General features: G+C 37.0%; 1 protein-coding gene across 14 annotated transcripts in view; it reads left to right on the top strand.

The window, feature by feature from the left end:
• Positions 1-26698, top strand: part of MYCBP2 (MYC binding protein 2) — a 256390-nt gene that overhangs the window by 2333 nt on the left and 227359 nt on the right. For all 14 annotated transcript variants that reach the window (XM_016216450.2, XM_016216454.2, XM_016216451.2 and 11 more), the window contains exon 2: positions 25749-25824. In XM_016216450.2, coding sequence (XP_016071936.2) covers positions 25749-25824 — 76 coding nt within the window. The remainder of the gene's footprint in view (positions 1-25748; positions 25825-26698) is intronic.

Consider the following 26698-nt stretch of genomic DNA (forward strand, 5'->3'; position numbering starts at 1 on the left):
ATATTACCTTCAATTGCTTGTCCAGAACATTATTGTTTATTATTGTTCACATTATTTTTTCTAAGTCTTAGCCTGCATCTAACTATTCTTTGAGAATTTGCTTAAAAATCAATCACCGTTTCTTATTAAATATGATGGGGAAAGCCGAGCTGGGATTTAGGTACTGAATGAATGATATTATTATTTGTATAGTAATACTAGCTGAATTAGAGGAGCAGATGAGATGTTTCAGAGACAGAATAGAGCAAGAATAGAAGATGATGCTCTAGTGAGCATGAAGTTTAAAGGATGAGAGAAAGGAGACAGGAAAGGAAGCTTAAAAATGATAAAAATATTGAGAAGAGAACCATGAGATTGTAGCACCTCTGGTCCTAAGAAAGTGGATTGAAAGTCCATAGCAGTGTTAAATGCTGAAGAAAGTGAAAACACTTTCCAGGTCACTGATGACTTCTGAGGAAGTGGTCATAGTAGAGAGATGTGGTGAGGAGTGAATGGGAGATGTTGAGGTAACCGGGAGATTACCGGTTACCAGTAAGTAGAGGAGGAGAAATTAAAGAAGTGAGAGAGGGATAATTCATGGGAGCTAGTCCTTTAATATACAAGGGGAGGAGGTAAGTGTTTGTAAATATAAAAACTAGGAGTTTATTGAGGGTAAGAATTATATCCTGTTTATTTTGGTAATCCAAATATCTAGCACAGTTTTTGGCATCCATTCTGTAAATATCGAGTGCCTACTGTGAGCCAGGTTACTGGTTTAGATGCAGAAGATACAGTATTGACAAAGATACACAAGGTCTCTACTCTCCTGGAACTTCCATTCTAGCGGGGAAAAGTAAACTGATGATATCAGGTAGTGATAAGTATGAAGAAAATAAAACCAATTTCTTGTGATAGATAATTTGTAGTGGGGAGGAAGGCTCTTTTAGGTAAGGTGGTCAGGACAGGTCTCCGGGAATTGACATTTAAGTTGAATTGTAATGATGGCAACGCAGATTTAGAGGAAGAGTCTTTTAGGTAATTGTAATAAAGGCTCTGAAGTGAGAACAAGCTTGTGTTTATGGAACAAAACAGGGTGAGTTAGTTATCTCTCAATTTTGAATGAATTAATTACTGTTACTATGGATTATGTTTTAGGTGTAGAGTAGAGAAGTTGAGGGATACAAGCCTAATGGAGTTAATGACTTTAATGGCATCATAGTGAAGTGGATAAGAGCTTGGATTCTGAAGTCCACTGGTGTTAAATATTGGCTCTGCCACTTTTGAACTGTGTGACCTTGTGTACGTTACATAACCTCTGTGCCCCAGTTTTATTTGTGTTTTTAATTTTTAAAATTGAGATATAAATTGGCATATAACATTACATTAGTTTCAAGTGTACAACATAATTCCATTTTTGTAAATATTGTGAAATGAATCACCACAATAAGTCTAGTTAACATCCATTACCACACATAGTTATAATTTTTTTCTTATGATGAAAACTAAGACTTATTCTCAGCACTTTCAAATACTGGGTGGGGCAAAAGTAGATTTACAGTTGTTCATATGGGAAATAATACAATAATTAGTAAATAATAATATAAGAATAAACTCTGTGTTTTGTGTATTCACAACCGTAAACTTACTTTTGTCTCACCCTGTATACAATACTGTATTATTAACTATAGTCACCATGCTATATATTGCATCTTCATGACTTATTTTTTTAAATATGTCTTTATTGATTTCAGAGAGAGGAAGGGAGAGAGAGAGATAGAAACATCAGTGATGAGAGTCATTAATTGGCTGCAGCCTGCACATCCCCTGCTAGGGACCAAGCCCACAACCCAGGCATGTGCCCTGACCGGGAATCGAATCTTGATCTCCTGGATCATAGGTTGATGCTCAACCACTGAGCCACGCCCAGCCAGGCTTATTTTATAACTGGAAGTTTGTACTTTTTGACCATTTTCACCCATTTTGGTCAATCTTCCCTCCCTGGCCAATCCCTCACTCCCCTCTGGCAACTACTAATCTGCTCTCCTTATCTATGAGTTTGGTGTTTGTGTTTTAGATTTCACATATAAGTGAGATCAAACATATTTGTCTTTCTCTGTGTCACTTATTTCACCTCATATCATGCCCTTAAGATCTATTAGTGGTGTTGCAAATGGCAAGATTTTCTTTTTTTTAATGGCTGAATAATATTTTATTGTATATATGTATCACCTTTTCTTTATCCATTCATCCAATGAGGGACTTAGTTTGCTTCCATGTGTTGGCTACTGTAGATGCTGCTGCAGAGAACATAGAGGGAGGTGCAGATGTCTTTTTTGAGTTAGTGTTTTTGTTTCCTTTTGGAATAAATACCCAGAAGTAGAATTGTGGGATCATGTGGTAGTCCAATTTTTAATTTTTTGTGGAACCTCCATACTGTTTTCCATAGTGGCTGCACCAGTTTACAATCCCACGGACCGTGCACAAGGGTTCCTTTTTCTCCACGTGGCCACCCACAGTTGTTATCTCTTGTTTATTTTGATAACAGCCATTCTAACTGGTGTGAAATGAGATCTCATTGTGGTTTTGATTTGCATTTCCCTGATGATTAGTGATGTTGAACACCTTTTTTTCATGTGCCTGTTGGCCATATGTATGTCTTTTTTGGAATTCTTTAATTGGATTGTTTGTTTTGTTGTTATTGAATTATATGAGTTTGTGTGTATATATGTATACATATATATAGTACTTTCCCCCAAAATGTATACACACACTTTGAATAATTATAAAGGCAGTGTTTATTAAAGTACATTTCATTTGCAAAATTGAGCTATCAGCTGTTAAAGTGTGTATACACTTTTTGGGATACCCAGTATATAAATATATATAATTTGGATATTAACCCCTTATCAGATATATGATTTGCAAATATTTTTTCCCATTCTGTAGATTGCCTTTTCATTTTGTTTATTTATTTTTTTTTACTGTGCAAAAGCTTTTTAGTTTGTTGTAGTCCCACTTGTTTATTTTGCTTTTGTTTATCCCTTTGTTTTCTTGTATGTATAGTGGAGATAATAATAAGAGGATTGTTTTTGTAGAGTAAATGAATCTGTATTTGCAAAGTGCTTGCTTGGCACATTAAGTGCTATTAAATATTAGTTATTGATTTCTGCTGAGAGTGAGGGGGCATATGGAGTTTGGAGACTTAAAGAGAAGGCCAGGATCATGACTTGCTCTTCTTCTTTTTTTTTTTTTTTTTTTTTAAATATATCTTTATTGATTTCAGAGAGAGGAAAGGAGAGGGGGAGAGAGAGATAGAAACATCAATGATGAGAGAGTCACTGATTGGCTGCAGCCCGCAACCCGGGCATGTGCCCTGACCGGGAATGGAACCCTGATCACTTGGATCCTAGGTCGACGCTCAACCGCTGAGCCATACCCGGCCGGGCAATGGCTTGCTCTTTTATTTTTGGTCTCAATGACTGGGTTGAATGTGGGAATAACTATTTCATTTATTCAGTGACCGAATATATTTTGTATTAATGAACCAATCAAAATTAGGACATTCAGTTGGGGAAAGAGATGGGACAGGAAATGAATAAAGGAATGTTCCAATCAGTTCTGTATGTGAATGGCAGTATAACATTGCACTTGGGAAAAACCATAGCTCAGTGGCTAAATCTGCTCTGGAGGCAGATTACCTTAGTTCAAATCCTAGTTCTACCTTTTTCTGTCTTAAGTTGGGAAGTTAATTAGATTCCTTTTTCTGTTTCTCTACTTGTAACCTTATTGGTATTGAAAGGACATTGTGCCTATACATGGTATGTGCTTATTAGTAAGTAAAATTAGCTGTTGCTGCTGCTGTTATTGTTATGATTATTATTATCATTGAAACCACACATTTAAAATTCTAATCAGCATGATATTGTAAGTTTTTCCACTCAAACAGAAATGGAAAAACTGCTAGTTGAGTTGATTCAAAGTTGAAGTGTGAGCTCAAATTGAAAAAAAACAACACAGAGCCTAGCAGCCATTTCTACAGAGGGGCCTCTGGTGCAAGCTGCACTTCGTGGAGAAGCCTGGGCTGAACTGCCTGCCTCTGTGCTGAACTGCCTGCCTATACTGTGTTTCTGCTGTCTGAGCCAGCCCTTATAAAGGTTTCCTGGAATCCTTTTTCAACCATTAGGATTGAGGTTTTTCTCCATCTGACTAATCAGGATAGTGCCTTTTAGACCAATCAAACTTTGGGGGTTTGGAGTCCTCATTTGCATGAACATAGACCATTTAGGGACCAGGGGCTGGGGACTCCTGTCCTTGTAAGCCAGGACACTTTCTCTTTCCATTGAAGAATGGAGACTGTGTCTACCTGTCTGAGCTGAAACAGGGAATGTCTCCCAGAGCAGGGTGAAGCTGATTGGCACAGTAGGAGAGGGAAGACCATCCCAGAGTGGGGCAGACCCGTGCAGTGCAAAGCAGACAGTCTAACCAGAGAGGGGCCTGGCCCCAGGGCCCTTGTACAGCTGTGCTGTATCACAATTGAGCTGTTTTGCGTTAAATCTAGTTTCCTTCTTCACTGCACACACCCCCTCTAAAAAAAAAAAGTTGAAGTGTGATGGAAGGTCAAAGAAAAAAGGTGAAGGTTTTTGGTTACCATGATTAACCATATGGTAAAAGAGGAAAGTGATGCCAGGAGGGAACTGATAGAATGGGAGATAAAGAGGAGTTGGGGTATCTGGGTTGAAGTGGTAGAAGAACAATGTTAGTGGAAACAGTAGAGGATACTGTGGTTAAAGGGGGGAATTGCTTTTCTTTTCTAAGCTAAACCCACTCAGTTTCTTTAGCTGCTTTATCTCTTTGTTGTTAAAAATTATATTTGAACTCATCTTTCAGACACATGGAATTTTGGTTGTAAGAGGTTAAGTAGCCAATCCAACGAAGATTCAGGGATTATTACTTGATGCTAACCATTCGCCCTATAAGGATTTGTAAGACAAGGTTTCTACACTTCAGTTTACTGTCTGGATGGGGGTGAAAGATACAAAGGGAGGTACTGATAAAAGTGTTAAATGAAATCACTGTGAAAGCATAGTGTACTATGACAAAGGGATGGCATTCTGTGCTGGCTCAAAAGCATGAGCAAGAGGTAAGAAAGCACAGTTTGTATGTAGGCAATGGTAAGAATTCCATTAGAGCTAGAATGTAGGTGTTATGAGGGAGACTGGTGGAAATTCATTCTGGAAATGGAGGCTGTAAGCCAGAGGGCAGGGAAGATTGAACAGCAAGGTAAAAATTCAGTTTTATTCAGTGGACACTGATGGTTTTGAGCTATGAAGAGAGATTATTATACGAGTGTTTTAGGAAGTGATGTGGAATTGAATAATTGCATGTATATCTATATTTGTGGATAGGTAGTAATTTGTTTCATATAGCTGTTACATCTGTGGGATTCTATATCAACACAGGCTAAGACAAAAACGTTCTGTTGGTGTATTGGTAGGTAGAAATATTAAATGAATTACCCTCTTAGCTTACGATAAGAGAAAATCTTGCCTTTGAGCTTAAAAAGTAAATAAAAATGTTAATTTAAAAATACTTATGCATTTTAAGATATTTGTTAAAAATATCGACAGAATAGTCTCACTGTTTTATTCAAAAACGTTAAATATTCAGGTTTTTGGAGGAGGGGTTCGGTTAATTGAGGTTTAATTTACATACAGTAAAATTCACCATTTTAAAAGTGTTCACTTGAAAGGTCTTAAAACTATCACCACGGTCAAGTATAGAACATTTACATCACTCCAGAAAGTTTCTTCAGTTAATTCCCTCCTCCTACCCCTAACCCCTGCCACCACAGGTCAGATTTCTGTCACTTAATATTTTACCTTTTCTAGAATGAATCTAGTTACTTAAGGGCAGGGCCCCAGATATTCTTAATCTCTATGTTTTCCATCCCCGTATTTCCTGTAAATGGAAGTTAGGTTTTAAAGCTTCATTAGGTTTTGGTTAAACATTTTTTAGCAATTGTATTTTGTATATAGTCATGGGTACTGCATATTGTATCCCATCCAGAGGTTGGCTGAGGCTATCAGAGATTTTCAGATTGTCTCACTGTTTAATAATGCTCAGTCTAATTACTTGGGTAAGATGGTACCCATTAGATCTCTTTTCTGTAAATGTATGCCTTTTCCATTTACAATAAGCAAGTAATCATGGGCAATAACTTTTGTACACTGTGTATATCTTTTACCTAATGGGTTTAGCATCCTTTGATAATCCTTGTCTGAGTCAATAATTTTATTAGGGGTTTCAAAGTGATGATTTTTATAATTCTATTATTCTGTGTTTATTAGCTGATTCTGTTCTGCAAAGAAGCATTTTCCCTCATCAACTGGTGATGAACTGTAGTTTCTCCTAAGAAATCAGGGTACATGCTTAATTCTCTTCCTTCATTAGCCAAATTGGTGTAATAGTCCAGTAGTGGTATAGCAGATGCTGTGGTTCAGTGCAACTATTTGAGGGCTTACAGAGTATTTGATCCGCCAGCACAAGGTTTATATACTATTATTTCAGAGTAAGGGACCCACTTTATGTATAGCAAGGGAGGATCCATGGCATCTATTTTTCCCATCATGCACCACTCCACCCACAAGCTTTTAACTGGTAGAGCAGTAAAACAATCTTTTAATGGCACAACTGATGATGATACCCTGAAGTTTGGACAAGATAGCTTGCAAGGATGAGGTCCCTACAGGACCTGGAAATGGGAGTGGTTCTGTTATTGGAGAAAAACATGCCTCATTTTCCCCCATTGTTAGTGGGAATAGGGTTCTTCGTACCACTGGAATAAGCATTTCTGGAGGTCCCCACAGGAGGGTGCAATATAGTAGAAAGCTTTATTTCCATGGAATTACATCCCTGGGTTTCCAAAGTCCCATTTCCCTTAGTCCAGTCATAGAAGAAGTATAGCTTGGGTTTCAATAAAGCTAGAAGCAAAGCCAGTGTCCAGAGTTTCCTTTCCATGTTGGAGCATGGTCCAGTACAGCATCAGGCTGGTTGTAGTCCATTAGTCCACTGTGTGTAGGGGTCTGCATGGCCACGGGCCACACGGAGGAATGCCAGGAAGCCAAGCATGAGCCATGAGCCAAGCATGCCAAGAGGAACCAAGAGTGGAAGAGCACGAGTATCTTTGGTTAGGGGATTATACATCCCAAATTCCTGTGTGCTTGCAGTGGCCATGCCCCTTCTGGCCACCCCATCTGTGTCCCCAGGTGTGATTGACAGGCAAGTATCTTCCCTATGTCATCCCAACTTTACCGGGCATGCATCTGTCTTTCCTTTGTCCTTGCCCCTTTCTCCAGTGTTTTGCTGGGACCATGCCTATAATGCCTGGCCTTCCCTTTGCTCCTTTCATATTATTAACAACTAGCTAATTACAATGGTATCATTTCCACTTAGCATCACTCTCATTGATCCACTGGGGAATTTATGCTTCCCTTCCCTGTAGCTCTGAGCACCAGGGATTTAAAGGTCCTGGTTCTTAGAAGGGAATGGAATCATTTCCAACAGAAGACACAAAAAGAATCCTGTTACACTTTAAGGCACAGCTACAGCTGGGACTTGGCATTGCTTTTCCAAGGAAAAGAGTTACCACTTTCATTGGGCTGATGTGTCTAATTATCTGGAGGAGGTAGGGCTGCTGTTCCACTATGGAGCATGGGGGTTTGGCACACGGGTGATCTATTAGATGTCTCTTGCTACTTTCTTGTCCAATTTTGATGGTAAATGGACATGTGAAAGGCCCAATGACAACTTCACGAGAACAGCCACCTGGACCAGCAGAAATGCTAGTTAGCAAAGTTGAAGGGAATCTAGAATGGCTAGCAGAGAGGAGGTTGTGACTATAAATTTTGGCCTTGAAACCAGTGTGTGTGGGGGTGTAGTTTGTTCTGCTTTACTTCCTCTGGAAAGTTTCTCCAGGAAATGAGACCTACCAGAATTCTAAAGGAGCTTTATTTGAAGCAAGTGAATCCTGGTAGTGTAATACATGGTCTATAGTGAATGCTGTGGATTAATTTTAATAGCTGTTTTGTAGATTCTCTGGGATGTTCTGTATAATCATATTGTCATTCTTTCTAATCTCCAGATACCCCTGTACTCCCCCCACCTTTATTTTAATGGCAAGAACTTCCATAACAGTGCTGACTGGAAGTAGTGAAAGTTGCATTCTTCCTTGTTCCTAATCTGAGGGGGAAACAATTACAAATTACTCTCTCAGTCTTTCAGTATTATGACATTAGTTATAGGTATTTTGATGACCTTTGCCAGTTTGAGGAAGTTTTTTACTATTCCTACTTTACTGATAGTTTTTATTATAAATGTGTATTGAATTTTGCCAAATGCTCTTTCTACATTTATTGAAATGATAACATATTAAGAGAATACAAGAAAAAATAATTTTTGAATGTTAAATCAACCTCGCATTCCTGGGATAAAACCTTCTTATAAGTGATGCATTGTTAAATTTGATTTGCTAATATTTTGTTAAATTTTGGGTTTATATTCATGAAGCATATTGGCCTATAATATTTTTTGATGTTATTTTTGGTAATAACTTTGTCAGGTTTTAGTATTAGTTATCTTTGTCTTATGAAATGAGTTGAATAGTAATCCTTTCTGTATTTTTAAAAAGTTTAAATGAGATTGGTCTTATTTCTTCTTGATATTTGCTAGAATTCACCAGGGACACCATCTGGTCCTGAAATTTCCTTTTAGGGAAGCTTTTGACAAGTTCATTTTCTTAAATAGATACAGGGATATTCAAATTTTTTGTTTTTTCTTATGTCAATTTTGGTACCTTGTATTTTTTTCGGGGGGGAGAGAGATTTGCCTATTTCATCATTTTATCTAAATTGTCGAAATTTTTGGCATAAAGTCATTCATAACATTCTTTTCTTATTCTTTAATGTTTGCAGGAATTGTGGGGCTAATTTTTTTTTCATTCCTTATGTCTCTTTTTCCTTGATCAGCCTAATTAGAAGTTTGTCAATTTTATCTGTACGTTCAAAGGACCAACATTCTCTATTATTGATCTATTTTCTATTTTATTGACTTTTCCCTCGTTATATTTTACTTCTACTCTGAGTTAGCTTTGCTATTTTTCTGGTTTCTTAAGGTAGAATCTTAGCTCATTGTCATTGATTTAAATTTTTTTATCTCTTCTAACGTAAGTATTTAAAGCTATGAATTTTTTTTTTTTAATATATCTTTATTGATTTCAGAGAGAGGAAAGGAGAGGGAGAGAGAGAAAGATAGAAACATGAATGATGAGAGTCATTGATTGAGCCCGCAACCTGGGCATGCGCCCTGACCAGGAATCGAACCCTAATTGCCTGGATCCTAGGTCGACGCTCAACAGCTGAGCCACGCCCGCCCGGGCGCTATGAATTTTTATCTAAGCACTACTTTAGTTGCATCCCACAAAGTTTGATGCTCTGTGTACAGGATAGGGCAAAAGTATGTTTACAGTTGTGAATACATGAAATATAGAGTATTTGTGTACTATTATTTGTAATTATTGTATTATTTTTTTATATGAATAACTGTAAACCTATTACCCCACCCTGTGTGTGTGTGTGTATATACATACATCCACGTATATTTACATTTATGTATGTATTTATGAGTATACATATATATGCGTACATATAAAGCTTTTTGACCTTATCTTTTTGCTTAATACTGCAAGGATTTATGTCTATGTATATAAAAAGCTTTCACAGCCTACTTAGAGTTACTATTGTACTGCATCATTTAAAATGGAGAAAACTGCCCCGCCAGGCATGGCACAGTGGTTGAGCATCGACCTAGGATCAGGAGATCATGATTTGATTCCCAGTCAGGGCACATGCCTGGGTTGCGGGCTTGATCCCCACTTGGGGACGTGCAGGAGGCAGCTGATCAGTGAGGACTCTCTCATCATTGATGTTTCTCTCTCTTTCTCTCTTTCCCTTTCCCTTCCTTTCTCTGAAATCGATAAAGAATATTTTTTTAAAATAAATAAATAAATAAAATGGAGAAAACTTATAATCATATAGATCCTTTACTTTCCTTTGCCCCCCCCCCCTTTATGTTATGTTGTCATATGTTTTATGGCTACATACTTTGAAAACCTCAACGTTCAATTACAGTTTTTGGTGTTGAAAGTCATATATATTTTAAAGAACTTACAGGAAAACAGTAGTATTTTATGTTTCATATTTATTATTTCTTTTGTTCTTCCTTCATTCCTGAAGATGCTATGTTTACTTTCAGCCTAAAATACTTACTTCAGCATTTCTTGTAGAGCAGTCTGCTGGGGATAAACTGTTTTTCTTCATCTGAGAATGTCTTTATTTGCCTTTTATTCCTAAAGGATGTTTTAGGTACGTATAGAATTCTGAGAAAATACTTGTTTCCTTGCAGTATTTTAATGATGTTCCAATGTCTTTTCACCATTGTGATTTCTTATAAGAAATTTTTGGTAATTTGAATCATATTCCCCTCTCTATAGTATGCCATTTTTCTCTGTCTTTCAAGAATATTTTCTTTGTTTTTGGTTTTCAGCAAGTTGATTTAATCTGTCAAGTGATTTTCTTTTGAGTTTTTTCCTCTTTGGAGAATGCTCAGCTTCTTGAATCTGGATATTTGTCTTCTACCAAATATGGGATGCTTTATGCGATTATTTCTTTTTTATTTGTTTTTTGTTTGTTTGTTTTGTTGATCCTCACCCGAGGATATTTTTCCCATTGATTTTTAGAGAGAGTAGAAGGGAGGGAGGGTGGGAGAGGGGGAGAGAGGGAGAGAAAGAAACATTGATATGAGAGAGACACATCAATCAGTCGCCTCTTGCACCTGACCCGACTGGGCCTGATCGAATCTGCAACCCAGGCACATGCCCTTGACTGGGAATCAAACTTGAGACCCTTCAGTGCACAGGCCTATGCTCTAACCACTGAGCCATAGTGGCCAGGGCCTGCCATTATTTGTTAAAATATTCTGTCCTAGTTTCTTTCTTTTTTCCTTTCAAGATTCCAGTGACAATTACGATAAAACTTTTGAGATTGTCCCACAAGTCTCTGACTGTTTATTTTTCCTTTGTCAATATCTTTTCTCTTTGTTCTTCAGATTGGATAATTTTTATTGATCCATTTTTAGATTCACAGACTTTTTCTCTGTCATCTCCATTCTCTTATTGAGCCCATCCAGTGATTTTTTTTTTTAATTTCAGATATTGTTCAGTTCAAAATTTACATTTGGTTCATTTTAAAAATAATTCCTCTCTGTCTTCTGAAAACCATTTTCCATTCAAAGTGTGTTTGCCTTTACTTGATGGAACATACTTAGAGTAGTTGCTTTAAAGGTATTGTTGGGTAATTAAAAGATCTGGATCATCTCAGGGTTGGCATCTGTTAATTGTTCCTTTCCTTGAAATTTGTCACATTTTTCTTGCTTTTTGCATTGTGAGAATTTTGAATTGTATCTTTGACATTGTGAATGTTATGTTTTATAAACTCTGGGGCTTATCACAATTCTCTGGAGAATGTTGATTTTTGTTGTTTCTTTTAGCAGACTATCAACCCATTTAGGTTCAGATGGCGAATTTGGTCTTGCCATCTCTGGGTGGTGGTTCAAATTTTAGTTCAATTCTCAGAGCCTTTGCTATGTTTGCATGGGTCTGTCCCATATCTATATAGCTCCAAATTCAGCCCAAGACTTGTGTTGGTTTATAGACAGAATTAGGGAATCCCTTTCTCCATCTTTCTCCTTTCCAGGATTTCTTCCACCTTCTCCCGCAGGCGGGAGCCCCTTTCCCCCAATTTCTGTGGCCAGAAAGATAGGGTTTCTCTTGGAGTTTTAATTTCTGGATTGTTGCTCTATATGCAGTGATTGCTTCCTGGCCTTCACGCAAAGCTGTTAGAAAAAGGAAAAAACAAACAAACCAGGCTGGGAAGCTCACTCTAACTGTGGGTCATTTTTCTAAGTCTGACTCCCCTCTATAGTCTGCTTTTGTGTGCTTTTCAGAGTTCTCAAGTCATTCATTCATTCTCTCTCCTTACCTCCTTCCTTCTTTCCTGCTTTTCTTCCTTCTTTCCTTGATTCCTTTTCTTTTTTTGTATTTTGTCTCATTTTTAGTTGTAAACAGTGGGAAAGGTAGACTGTATTTGTATTAATGCCATCATACTGGAAGCAGAATTCCTTCCCTGGCTGCTTTTAAGATTTTCCTCTTTGTCTTTAATTTTTAGCAATGTGACTATACTGTGCCTAAATATTTTTTGTGTGTATATCCTGTGCTTGGTGTTCATTGAACTTCTTAGATCTGCAGGATGTTAATTTTTGTTTAATTTGGCACATTTTGGCCTTTATTTCCTCAAATGTTATTTCAAACCCAGTCTCTTTATTTCCATCTGAGAATCCATTTATACACATATGAGACTGCTTGATATGGGTGAGGGGTAAGCAGACTTATTTTGTAAAGGGCCAGATACTAAATGCTTTAGGCTTTGCAGGCAGTAAGGTCTCTGTTGCAACTATTCTGCTCTGCTGTTATAGCTTGAAAGCAGCCATAGACGATGTGTAAACATGAACACGGCTGTGTCCCAGTATAACTGAATTTACAAAAATAGGTGGCAGGCTAGATTTGGACTATAGGCTGTAGTTTGCCAACTCCTGAGGTAGACAGTGATAGTTGCTGGAGCAACATTGTGAATTCAGGGGTAAAATCAAAGAAGTGCAAAATACAAATATTGGCAATAATTAAAGTGCGGGGAACTGGGTGAATGAGGATAAGGGTTTAGAAGAGACTAGAAAGATGTGTTAGGACCAGGTTATTATGTTCCAGATATTGTTTTATTTGAGTACAGTAGTTAAACTTTCAATCTATAAAAATATCTCTAATAACATTGTAGAGGATGAAAAGGTACAGATCCCCAAAGCAAGACTCTTGAAAGAAGTAATTGCAGTACTGACAGGCGATAACCCTGAGAAAAGGGAGTGGGAACAGATGAAATACAACAGATTTGAGAGACATTTTGGTGTTAGAAGGATGAAGAAAGAATGTGTAGCTAGATTTCAAGTATAGAGATAATGTATTTCCTCTGAATAGTATGGGAGGAAGAACTAGTTTCTCAAGAGTCCATTCTTGGTACCCTTCTCTGTAAATTTCTTTCTTGGTTATTTCAGTCAGTTCTGTGATTTCAGTTATTGCCTAAGTATTTCTGACTCCCTTGTCCGCGGTTTGTAGCCAAAAGCTTTCCTATGATACTTGCATTTTGACAGTTCTAATGCTGGGAGTCTCTCAATCCTGTCTCAAATACATTAGTTGAGTATATTCAAAGGCTCCTCATGAATATTCTGTTAATTACAACCTGCCTCTTTTTCTGTAGGTCAGCTAAACAGAAGCCCAAGACACCTTGAAGTTGGCATTAAGAGATCATAGTGACCTAACACCCACTCACTCTTACCTTTTGTGCACAAGGCAGGGAGAAGTAACATTTTATTGGGAAAGTTGAATTGAGGTTAGAAGAGAAGAGAATAGAGAATTTAGAAGTTAGTGTTTAAAGGGAAAGAGGAAGGAGACAAAGAATTTATCTTTTGGATAAGAGACTTTGTAGCGGATGTTCTTAGTGTCCTAGCCATATGTCTTTGGCATTTATCTCCATACTGTCTACCTACATTTATGACTTTCTGCCCTAGATGTTTCTTACTGGCCTGTGTGCAGGGCAAGCCAGAAATGCCAGAAGGTTAATGCCGTCAGAAAGGCTTTAACCAGTGACGGGTGAGGAATTGGTGGATAAATACCTCATTTTTCTCATCTTTAGTTAGGATAACTGAACGATGTTCTATGCCATCTACCAGAGTTCTCCAGTAGGATCGTGCTCTAGTTGCCCATCTCAGGGTAACTGCCTTAATAGTGCACTCTTTCCTGACTGTGTTCCCTATCTCACTTCCTATTCCCTTACCAGTGTTTTTCCTGATCACATTGCAAAACAACTACTTGGACTTGAATCCTTGAATCAGGTCTGCTTCTGAGGAAATCCAAACCAAGGTAGACACTTTACTTTAGCTTGGTAATAAGAAATAAAAATTTGTTAGCACTTAGTAAGTACTCAGCATAATTCTACGGGCTTCCAATCCAATGGGAGAGGTATTGTTTTCATCCTAATGTACTGTAAACCTACCTGTTGATTTGATTCTTTTTCACAGGTGCCATGTTCCCCATACTTTGCAGATATTTTAAAGCCAGTCTTTTTTTTATTTCTTTAAATTTGGTAAGCAGAGTTGTATCTGAAAATTCCATCTGAAGTCTGTTTGGTTGTCTTTCAGTTAATTGTTTCTGGTAGTTCTCACTCATGGTGCCTTGTCTTGTATCCTTGTGTGCCTGGTTATTTAACTCCTAACTCGTATTCCCTGCGTGGTGGCTCTCTGAAGCCTGGCATGAATAGATTGTCTTCAGAAAGTTTTATAGTTGCTTTATGGCTTGAATTTTCCTCACCTACTTAGCTACATGTACCTTAGAGTGTATAGCTGCGCAAGGCAGGTCTAAGTCATAACTTTTCGGAGATTTCTCTCCTCACTCTCCTCCAACCCTCTTCCCCACCCTTTTGCTTTATCTTTTCTTTCTTTATTCCCCCTTCTTTTTCTTTTTCTTCTTCTTCTTCTTTCTCTTCTTCCCCCTCCCCCTCCCCCTCCTCCTCCTCCTCCTCCTTCTCCTCCTCCTCCCCTCCCCCTCCTCCCCCTCCCTCTCCTCCTCCTCCTCTTCTTCCCACTGCAATGGTAGCTTTATAGTTCTTACTCCCACCTCTCACCCCCATATGAAGATTTCCAAAGATCAAGAGACTGAAACTATATATAGGGAATCAGTTTGCATCTTGCCCTTAGATCAATTTAAAATCTCTTTTCTTATTACTGATTATCAGGCAAGGTTAAATAAATAAAAGTTTTCTACTTAGTAATCAGATAACTGACTCTTCCTACCAAATTTATTCAGTGATTCTTGAACATAATGATGAGAGTATCATTACATTAATTACATAGGAGAAGTAAGTGTGGCTTCTATAGAAAAGCTTCAGTTTACATATAGTATTTTATAAATTAGTTGATTTTAAAAAATTGGTGTATCCAGTGACCTTGATAATTCACGTTTTAATTCCTTATTTATGGATTATTTTGCATTTTCTATAAAAATAGTTGTTATTTACAAATAAAAGTGCTTTACTTTTTTCTTTCAACTATTATGACTTTTATTTATTTATTTTTTTGCTTGACTTCCAGTACAGTATTAAATAGAGGTTGGTGATAGTATAAGTCCTTTTGGTTTTTTTCCCATACTTAGTGGAAGTATTTAATTTTCATCATTGAGTATAATTAAATATAATGTTAGCATAAGCTTTTTTGTAGATAATCTTTATCAGATTAATTAACTTTTTCTAGCTCACTGAGGCATGTCATCACAAATAGTCCTTGAGTTTTAGAAAATACTTTTTCTGCTCCTATTCAAATGATCATATTCTCCCTGCCCCCGTTATTTTGCTATTATGATGAATTGCATCAAGTGGATTTTTTATTTTACCAGTTTTCCTTTTCATACGTTTCTGGACATTGAGATTATTTTTAGGTCGATGGCTATTTTTTTAATTGAGATATAATTCACATAACCATAAAATATACCTTTTAAAAGTATACAACTTAGTGGTTTTTAGTATATTCACAAAGTTGTGCAACCAGAACATTTTTCTTCAACCCAGAAAAGAAATTTCATACCTATTAGTACTCACTCCCCTTCTCCTTTCCCTTAGCCCCTGACAACCACTAATCACCTTCTTGTTTCTATGGATTTGTCTATCTGGACATGTCATATAAATGATATCCTACAATTTGTGACCTTTTGTGGTCTTTTTTTCTTTCACTTAGCATAATGTTTTTAAGCTTCATCCGTATTGTAGCTTGTGTCTCCTTCATTCCTATTTACGGCTAATATTTCATTAAATAGATGTGTACTGCATTTTGTTTATCCATTCATCAGTTGATGAACATTTGGGTTGTTTCTACTTTTGAGCTATGTCTTATTTTTGCTTTTATGTTCATGGGAGATATTGGCCAGAAATTTCTTTATTTCAAAATACCCTTTAAAAAAGGTTTTGTATGATTTGGTAAATGTTTCTTCTTTTTATATTCTCAGGAAGAGTTAGTCTAAGGTCGGTATTGTTTGAAAGAATGTATCAGCGAATTCCTTAAGTGTTTAGAGGAATTCACTGGTAAAGCCATCTAAGGCTAGAGTTTTCTTTGTGGCAAGGTTTTGATTAGGGATTCAATGTCTTTAACAGGTAGGTCTATTCAGATACTGTATTTTTTCCTTGTTTAGTGTTTGGAAGTTACATTTTTCAAGGAATTTGTCCATCTTATTTTAGTTATGCAATTTATGAGTATCTGTAGTGACACCCCTTTCTTGTTTTTCAAATTGGTAATTTGTAGTTTTATTTTTTTCCTGACCAATCTTGCTAGAAGTTTATTACATTTATTAATCTTTTCAGAGAATGAGTTTTGGCTCTTTTATTTTCTCTATTGAATGTTTGCTCTCTATTTCATGGATAACTACTTTTATTTTATATTCCTCTCTTTTTACATTCCTTCCATTTAATTAGCTGTTTTCTTTCTAGCTTCTTAAGTTGTAAGCCTAGATAATGTACTTTCAAACTTCCTTTTTCCATTATATGCATTTATGTATTTGCTTTTAAAAAGCTGTATATTTCCCATAGGCACTACTTTGGCTGTATTCTGCAAGTTTTTATATGTCATATTTCATTTTCATTTAATTGAAAATATTTTCTAATTTCCATTTTAACTTTCTATTATAACTCTTTTACTCACAGTTTATTTAGAAATCTGGTTTTTAGTTTACCAGACACTTGGGAATTTCTTAATTTTCTTTCTGATGGTTTCTAGTTGAATTTTCCAGAGATCACAGTCTGTGTAAATTTGTTGAGACTTGGTCTGTGGCCCAGCATGTTGTTAATTTTGGTAAATATTCTACATGCATTAGAAAAGAATGTGCATTCTTCAGTTGTTGGTTGTGTTTTTCTGTGTATATCAATTAGGTCAAGTTGATTGATTATGTTTTAAAATTTTTTGTATCCGTGCTGTTTTGTCCTCTCCTTGTTCTGTCAGTTAGAAGAGGGATGTTAAAGTGTGAATGTTTTTCTCCTGTTCTCAATTTTTCTTCATATATTTTGAAGCTATGTTATTATTACTTGCATTCAAATTTAGCATTGTTGTGTTTTCCTTTGATTTGACCATTTTAGCATTATAAACTGCTCTGCTCATCTCTAATAATACTTCAAGCCTTAAAAATTACTTTGTCAAATATTATTTTGGAGAGGCTGGTGAGTGTGTGTTCAAGCTACATCTTCTCTAGTCCTTTTACATTTTATTCTGTGTCCTTTTATTTAATATTTTGACATAGCAATTATTACATTTTTTACATTTTATTTTATTTTTTTTAATTGAATTTATTGGGGTGACATTGGTTAATACAGTTGTATAGGTTTCAAGTATACAATTCTGTTAATACATCATCTGTAAAATTGTATTGTGTGTTTACCACCCAAAGTCAAGTCTCCTTCTGTTACCATAGTGATTATTAAAGGAAGATCTTCCTTTTGTGTGTGTGCGTTTTGTTTGTTTGAAGTTTATTTTTTATTGTTGGCATTATTACAGATGTCCGCTATTTTCCCCCCCTTTCACCATCCACCCAGCCCCCACCCCATCCAGGTCTTCACCACACTATTGTCTTTATCCATGGCTATACATATATGCTTATAAATTCTTTGGTTTATCTCTTCCCATCACCCCCAGCCCCCTCACCTCTGAGATCTGTTCAGTCTGGAACAGACTGTTCCATGCATCCGTGCCTCTGGACCTATTTTGTTCATCAGTTTATTCATTAGATTCCACATGTAAGTGGGGTCATGTCACATTTGTCTTTCTTCAACTGGCTTATTTCACTTAGCATAATGGTTTCCAGGTCCACCCATGCTATTGCAAAGGATAAGAGATCCTTCTTTTTTTACAGCTACATAGTATTCCATTGTGTAAGTATACCAGAGCTTTTTTATCCACTCATCTACTGATGGGCTCTTGGGCTGTTTCCAGATCTTAGCTATTGTAAGTAGCACTGCTATGATCATAGGGGTGCATATATTCTTTCTTATTGGTGTTTGGGGTTCTTAGGATATATTCCCAGAAGTGGGATCACTAGGTAAATTGATAGTTCCATTTTAAATTTTTTGAGGAGAGTCCATGCTGTTTTCCATAGTGGCTGCACCAGTCCGCATTCCCACCAACAGTGCACTACGGTTCCCTTTTCTCCACATCCTCGCCAGCACTTGTTGTTTGTTGGTTTATTCATGGTAGCCATTCTGGAAGGTGTGAGGTGATACCTTATTGTAGTTTTAATTTGCATCTCTCTTGAGTTTGTACTCCTTTCTTTTTTAAAAAATCCTCACCAGAGTAAATTTTTTCCATTGCTTTTCACAGGGAGTGGGAGAGTGGAAGGAAGAGAGAGAGAGAGGGAGAGGGAAACATTAATGTGAGAGAGACACATCGATTGGTTGCCTCCTGCACGCACCCCAACCTGAGGCCAGGGGATTGAGCCTGTAACTAAGGTATGTGCCCTTGGCTAGAATTGAACCTGGGACCTTTTAGTCTGCAGGCTGATGCTCTAACCACTGAGCAAAACCAGCTAGGGTTGAGTTTGTATTTCTTACAGTGTTGGTACATTGATAATGAATTTTATCAGCTTTTGTAGGTTTAAAAATATCTCTATTTTTGTCTTCATTTTTAAAGGATATTTTTGATGGGTATATAATTCTAGATTGCTAGGTTTCCCTCCCCCTTCCTTCAGCACTTTCAGCACAAAGAATGGACATGATCAATCTTATTGTTGTTCCTTTGAGTGTATCTTTTATCTCTGGATACTCTTTTTTAAAAAAAAAAAAAATCTTTATTGATTTCAGAGAGAGGAAAGGAGAGGGAGAGAGAGAGAGATAGAAACATCAATGATGAGTAAGTCATTGATCGGCTGCCTCCTGCACACCCCCGACTGGGGATCGAGCCCACAACCTGGGCATGTGCCCTGACCGGGAATCAAACCCCGATCGCCTGGATCCTAGGTCGACTCTCAACCTCTGAGCCACACCTGGCTGGGCTCTCTGGATACTCTTAATGCTTTTTTCTTTATCCTTTGATTCAGTAGTTTGTGCCTAGCATTTGGTGTGCCGAGGTATGGTTTTCATTGCATTTTCTTGCTTGAGATTCCCCTGAGTTTCTTGAATCTCTGAATTGATTTCTTTCCTTGCTTTTGTAAAATTGTCATGAATGATCTCTTCACCTATTGCTTGTGTTCCATTCTTTTTTTCTTTCTTTCTCTTCTCTCTTGGATTCCAGTTACATAAACATGAGACCATATGACTATGTCCCTTATGTCATGCTCTCTGTTTTGTTCATCCATTCTTTTCTCTGTGCCTAAGTTTAGGTATTTTCTCTTGGCTAGTGAGCAAGCCCTTGAATCCTGTTTTCCTTGAGTCTGTTCTGCTTTTAAAATCATCTGACAATTCTTAATTTCATATATTGATTTTTCAGAAAATCTACGTGGCTTTTTAAAAAATAGATGCTTTTGAAAATTACATCATTTAATTTTATTATTTATTTATTTTTAATCCTCACCCAAGGATATTTTTTTTTGTTTTTTTTAAATATATCTTTATTGATTTCAGAAAGAGGAAAGGAGAGGGAGAGAGAGAGATAGAAACATCAATGATGAGAGAGTCATCAATCCGCTGCCTCCAGCACACCCCCGACTGGGGATCGAGCCTGCAACCCCGGCATGTGCCCTGACCGGGAATCAAACCATGATCTCCTGGATCCTAGGTCAATGTTCAACTGCTGAGCCACGCCTGGCCAGGTCACTCTGTCACTTTATATTCTTTGTTAAATGGTTCCTGCTACATGTTTTAAGTGCATTTTGCTCCTTAAATGAATGACATGTACACAGCTTTCCAGCTGTTTCTTTGGGAATGTGTGGTCTGGTAGAAATGGCTGTCCATGCCCAAAACAGGCACCCCTCGAAGCCTTATGCCACGCAGGCAGTGGCACAAACCCCAGTGTCCACTGTGAAGTGTCCTAAACTAGCAGCATGTCCTCAAATCCCAGGTCTCAGGATTCCGTTCTCTCTCTGTCTGTGTTCAGAACCTGACAGTGCCCACAAGTCAAAGCCTGGAGGAGGCTCCCTCAGGCCAGGAGAAAGACCTTCAGGTGAAAACCAGGAAGAAATAGTTCAGCTTGGAATAACCCCACGTTCTGTACTGTCAGGAATATGTGAGAACTGTCCAGCAACGGGCTGTGGCCTGGGGGCTGGTGGCAGCAGGGACCACCGTCCCTCTGCATCAGGGCATCCAGTCCAGAGGGTGGGCACAGACGTTTGCTCCCCTCTCTAGAACCTGCTGGGACATTTTCTTCATCTGTTCATCTAGATATTCTGGAGAATACTTGTTCAGCTGAGATAAGGTGGAGAGATTCTGGGAATAAGCTTCCGTGCAGAAGATCTTGGCCTACAGAACCTCCCCCTTTATTGTTTTCCCTCGGTAATCCCGAATAATGGTTGGTTGTACCCCGCGAGACTGGAAAGCCGGTCCTTTCTCTCTGCTGATGAGGCTATTGGCCACCAGCTGCAAGACCATCTGCTCCTCCACGATGGCCTTGCCAAAGCGGAGTAGCAACATCTCCAAGTACAGTCAAAGTAATACACGTCCCCAAGCTTGCTGGCACTGTCCTGCTTGGCTCACTCCCCATAAGAGTGGGATGCACAGCTCCAAGATTCCCCATCAGCCCAGGTCCGTAGTTCAGTTCAAGGAGTCCCAAAGCCTCCATCCAACAGGACAGCGGACAGTGGTCACATTGCCCCATTTGAGCTTACTGCAGAAAGCCCATGGCCCCAAGACCTGAGGCCCTGCTGCTGCTCTCACTGTTCAGAAGCATCACCCCCACCACTGCAACGCTACAAGGCAGGGCTCAGGATATGTTTTTATTGATTTTTAGCGAGGGAGGGAGGGACCGAGAGGGAGAGAAGAGAGAGAGGCAGAGAGTGGGAGAGAAAGAGGGAGAGAGAAGAAAGAGCAAGTGATCAGCTGCCTCTTGTGCACGCCCCAACTGGGGTCTGAACCTCTTGATTATTTGTCACATTATTTTGCTTCTTTGGATGTCTCTTAATATGTTTATTATGTTTTAAAAAAAAGTTATTTTCTTTCAGATGACGTTATTGTCTTCCAGAGAAGCTTGCTCTTCGCTATGTTAGACAGGGTGAGGTGTTGACTACCTCAGCCCAATCAAAGATTGAGTAGACTTCTTTCTCTACTGGGAATCTGTCTTTTAAGCACTGGGAGAATGTGGGAAATTGACTTTGATCTGTTGGCCTAGCCTCTTTATCCTTCTTCAGTGTCCCATCACTAAGCAGATCTACCATTGGAAAAACTGGCCATATATTTGAGGCTTTTCTTGATTTCCAGTCCGTCATTCCAACCCATGCAGACATCTAAAGCACCAGTAGTTTCTGGTTTCCCTTAGTAGAGTACCTCTATTTAAGCCAAGCTCAATTCTCACTTGTCCCCAAACTCTGAAAATGCCCCCATGGAAGAACATGCTCACCCTTGAAAGTGTTCTTTCGTCTATGGATTTTTAGTTCATCTTGCCATAAATTGTTTCCACTGCTTCTTATGTTAGTCTGGTTTTTGAAGGAAGTGCAGTGGCTTGCTCCTATCTAGTGTCTTACTTTAGGGAAGTGAAAGTTAGGAGTTAATCTTTGCAAAAAGGAAAGGCAGATAATTTTAGAGTGCTTTTTTGTATAAGCATAGTGATGTTTTGAATAGTGTTATCTGTGTTGCATACTATTAATTATATTTTTTTCTTTCTGACATGTACCTGTTTATCAAAATATGTTCTGGACTGGGAGTCAACAAACTGGTCCACAGACCAAATTGGTGCAATTTCTGTTTTTGAGCTAAGAAAATGTTAAAAAAATTAAAAGAAGGAAATGTTTTATAAACTTATGAAATTCAACTTTCCATGTCCAGAAATAAAGTTTTATTGTAATGCAACTACACTCATCTATTTATGTGTTGTATATGGCTGCTTTTATGCTGTAAAGGTTGAGTGGTTGCAATAGAGGTTCTGTGGTGTCTACAAAGTGTAAAATATTTGCTGTCTGGTCCCTTAGAGAAAAATAATTTGCCTTTTTCTGCCTTAAACTAACATAGACTCAGGATTTTTTTAATTTCTATTTACTAAGGGAAATTAAACAAAAGATTGAAACGCTCTTATTCCTGAAGTTCTTTGAATTTGGATTTATTAAAATCCTAGCATTTTAGAATTAAAAGGAACCTCAGAGATAAATCTCCTTAATCTTGTTATTTTACAGATGAAGAAACAGATTCAGTAATAATCTGATAGAGAAACTAATGAGCTCTATCATGGAACAACTTGCAAAAATTCATATTGCAGAAGTGTTTGGTTTTCCTTAAACAGTGATTGCTATTACGAATATTTTTTCTTTAGAATTTTTAAAATAAATATTTTAAAATAAATATTTAAAGCACATTAATAGCCTTTGCCTTTTATTACTACACAATTCTTTCATATCTCATGGGTATGGAGTTCTTTGTGTGAAAAGACTAAAAATCTTACAGGATCAATTCCAGGCATTCTTCATTAAGCTCCTATTTGATACAGAATTTAAAGTCCTAAATCACCAGAAATTCCAAGATGAATTGTTGATGTGTAAGAATGGTTTCTAGAGATTTTCTTTTATTTTATCTATCCATCCTCAGATATTATGAAAAGTTTATTTAAGCTTAATTCTCAAATGCAGTCATATAATGGGGATGTTATACTACTAAAAATAGTTTTATTTTCTAATGTTGAAATGAATTTTCTTCATATAATTTTTAATTTATTACTGGCTCTTTTTGACAAGCCTCTCCTAAAACAATCCAAAGCAACAAAGGACACACACGGTAAAATCATTTTATGGAGATTTGTGGAAAGCTGATTCTTCAGTTGGTCTATATTTAGGAATTAGTAGAGTCAGATTCGTTTAAATTGTTATAACTAATTAAATGTCAAATGAATAGAAAGAAATATTTTATGAATATATATTAAGTCATTTGAACATTCAGGAAGTCCATTAAACAAAGCAGACAAAACTATTGGTGGATACTGGTGAAAATTTAAGTTTGTGATAAGTAGGCTTCAGGAAATTCATCTTAATTTAGATTTATGTATTCTGTTCCTCTGAAGGTTTGTTTTGAGTGAACCTGAGTGTTTTTATAAATTGTATAGAAGGGGCTAACCTGTTGGCAGTTACATACCCCTGTTGCTCAAATAACTGATTTCACTCAAGTAAACTTTAGTATAAAGGTAGGTTGGTTTCCTAAGCCATATATGACAAATATTTTCATTAACTTGTTTGTTCATCTGATATTTCTTGAGCATCCATGATGTATCAGACACTGATGGAGGTGCTGAAAGTATGGAGTTGAAATTGACCTTCATGCTCTCACATTGCTCATAGTTGAATAGATTATGTAAGCAGATATATCTGCTCATGTGTAGCATTTGATAGCTATTGATCACTTTCTTTACTTTTGTAGCTTACTCTCATGGGGAAATCTCATTCACATACATGGTTTCCATTACCCTCTTTGCACCAAAATCTGCATAAAATAATCCCATGGTTAACTCTTTAATGGACATTTCTGGCTAGATATCCTTTAATGTTTGATGTATCTATGGATGTATCCTTGGTCCTCTGCTTATTTTACTCTGTGTAAGGCTCGTAGCTATAGCTCTGAACTTCCTTCTTTCCTACCCTTCCTTTTTCATTCATCCTACTTTCTCCTTCTCTAAAAATAGTATTGAGTTCCAAGTACTTTACTGGGTAAAGAGGTTAGAGAAGTAATAAGAAAGACATGGCCTCTGTGTTCTTGGAGCATACAGCTTGGTGAGGGAGTGATGCATTGAACAGATAATCCCGTACATAGTTATAGTTGTAGATTACACAATGAAACACAAGTATAAAATGAAATGAGAGTGTGTATTAGGGAAACTAACCCAGTCTGGGACATTCCTGAGCAAGTGATGAATGATGAACAAGTTGGAAATGACTGCAAAATGAGGCAGGAAAGGCTGGCAGAGGTCAGGTACTGGTAGGGGATCTCTTAAACCATGTCAGTTCCTTTACTTTATCCTAAGAGAATTGAGAAGACATTAATAGAGGTGTTTTTTTTCTTTTTTTCATTTCTTTTTTAATGTTTTTGTGTGTGTTTTTTAAATTTATTTTTAATTTCTATTAGCAGAGTTTTAAGTGGGGGATTTATCTACTCAGATTTGTGTTTTAAAAATTGATTTGGGTTTTTTATGTGAAGAATGGAATGAAGGAGGGGCAAATATGAATGTGCAGAAATAAGTTATGAAGCTTTTGTAGAAGTCCAGGCAGAAGGTGGTGGTAACAGATTATTAGTATAGCTGCAGTAGAGATGATGTAGACAGATTCAAGAACTATTTGTGAGATATAATTAACCAGATTTTGTGATTATTTTGGTTTATGGAATGAAGCTGAAGGGAGTGTCAAGGACAAAATTTACATGTGCTTGTTCTCATCTGTCTTGTTGACATTTTAGAATCTTCAAAAATCTTCATTAGTAAAACATCTTCAAAATCAAACTCATTTTTTTCCCTTTGCAAACTAATTCTTCCCCTTGACTTCCCTATTTTTATCTATCTAAGTGACAGCCTTACTACAGCTTCCACTAAATTGGTTACCAAATGTTATGGACCTCTGTAGCATGTAGAGTCTTCTCCTCCTCTCTCTCTCTCTCTCTCTCTCCCCACTCTTTTCCTCCTGCTGCTCCTCCTCCTCCCCCTCTTCACCTTTTGTCTTTATTATAGCAGTAGCACCCTTTTGCTTTTCACCTAAGCCTCTGAGCTCCTTGAGGGCAAGAACTGTCTTTTATCTTGTATCTAAATTTAGTACCTAGAAGTGTGTACCTCAACATAGTAGACATAAAAAAATATTAAATGAAATTAAAATAAAATGATTTCTTTGACTCTTGTTTCTTCCACTCTAATTCTCATTATTTGCCTCATTTTTGTTTGTTTGTTTGTTATCAAAGTCATTTAGGGAATTCTTTTGCATAAAGAATAATTTGGTCTTGGGGCTCTGAGGTAATGAAAAAGTGGATGCTGAATGTGAGAAGTGTATGAGTTGGCGTTTTCCTATTGTAATTTAGTAAAAATGGACTCCTGACCCTTTTTGCACTCTAGCCCTTGCTACTACCAAGAGCATATTTTTCTGGGAAGGGAACATAGTTGATATTTATTAGCATCTCCACTGTTGAATATTTTCAAGTTTAAAAACCTCTATTTGATGACTTTAAAATTTTTTAAATTTTATAAAAGCATTTGCAGAATATCATTTCATGCGTATTTCTTAGATAATCTATTTTGTGTTATCTCAATAGCTACATTATAAGGTAGTATCTTATATGTATATCTAGAGTATATTGTTTCGTAGAAAAAAAGTTTGTAGGATAATATTTAAGTGTCTACTTTGGAAGTACCTATTTTTAATAGCTTTGTATGTCCTAATATGAACTTTCATAATTTTTTCCACTTTTTTACATTTTTAGGAATAAGAAAATTTTAAATAAGAAGAAGTTGAAAAGAAAACAGAAGAGCAAATCGAAAGTCAAGACAAGAAGCAAGGTAAAACTGCTGGGAATGTATCATGAATAAAGACTTTTTCATATAGTAATTTGAATTAAAATGCCAAGATTAAAAAGGTATGAGTATAATTAGCAAACCATTTCGCTTCTCTGTGTTAAAGTAAATTTTTAGAAGACTTTTATTATTTAGTTATACTGTTTAGTTTCATATTTTGACCAGTAGCCTACAGGTTAGTATCTGGATTTTGAAAATTGTTTATGTATTCTTATCTTTGATTTGGGGGGAACATAACCATTTCTCTTCTCTTTTTTTTCACTCTCACTACCTGTACTACAAACTGAGTAAAATTGGCTTATGGGTTGGGACTTGGATTTGAGTTCATCATATTCCTATGCGTGTGTTCATGTGTCATGAATTAGAGAGAATCTTGGTGCATCTGTATTGTTCTGAGATTCTTTTGGCTGTGGGTGGCTATGCAAAAGAAAATGCAATATAGAATATTTTAATTAGGTGGGACCTTAGTGATCAAGGATCTTATTTTCCACCTAATGCAAAAATCTTTGCTATAAAATCCATCTAGTTTTTTTCTTAAACATTTTCAGGGTCCAGATTCCCCTTTCTATGTAAGAGTCACTTTTCTTTTGAATAGTACTAAGAAGCCTAGACAGGAGGAAGATAGGAGTCATAACTATGATTTCTGAACAGCTCCTCTTTTGGTGAAAGAAGCAATAGCTTAACGTGGCCTGTATATCATATTTAAGTTCTAGAGACAGTTGTTTCCTGCTCTTTTCAATTAGCATTCTTGCTATTGCAACTGAGAGAAGTCAACTTTAAAGTAGTAAACAAACAAGCGCAAAAGAATAAGAGTTGGAATTTATTTTGTGGATCTAACTTAAGACACTGGATCCAGGGA

Source organism: Miniopterus natalensis, chromosome 2, assembly GCF_054644295.1.
Source record: "Miniopterus natalensis isolate mMinNat1 chromosome 2, mMinNat1.hap1, whole genome shotgun sequence".
In the NCBI taxonomy this organism is placed as follows: Eukaryota; Metazoa; Chordata; class Mammalia; order Chiroptera; family Miniopteridae; genus Miniopterus; species Miniopterus natalensis.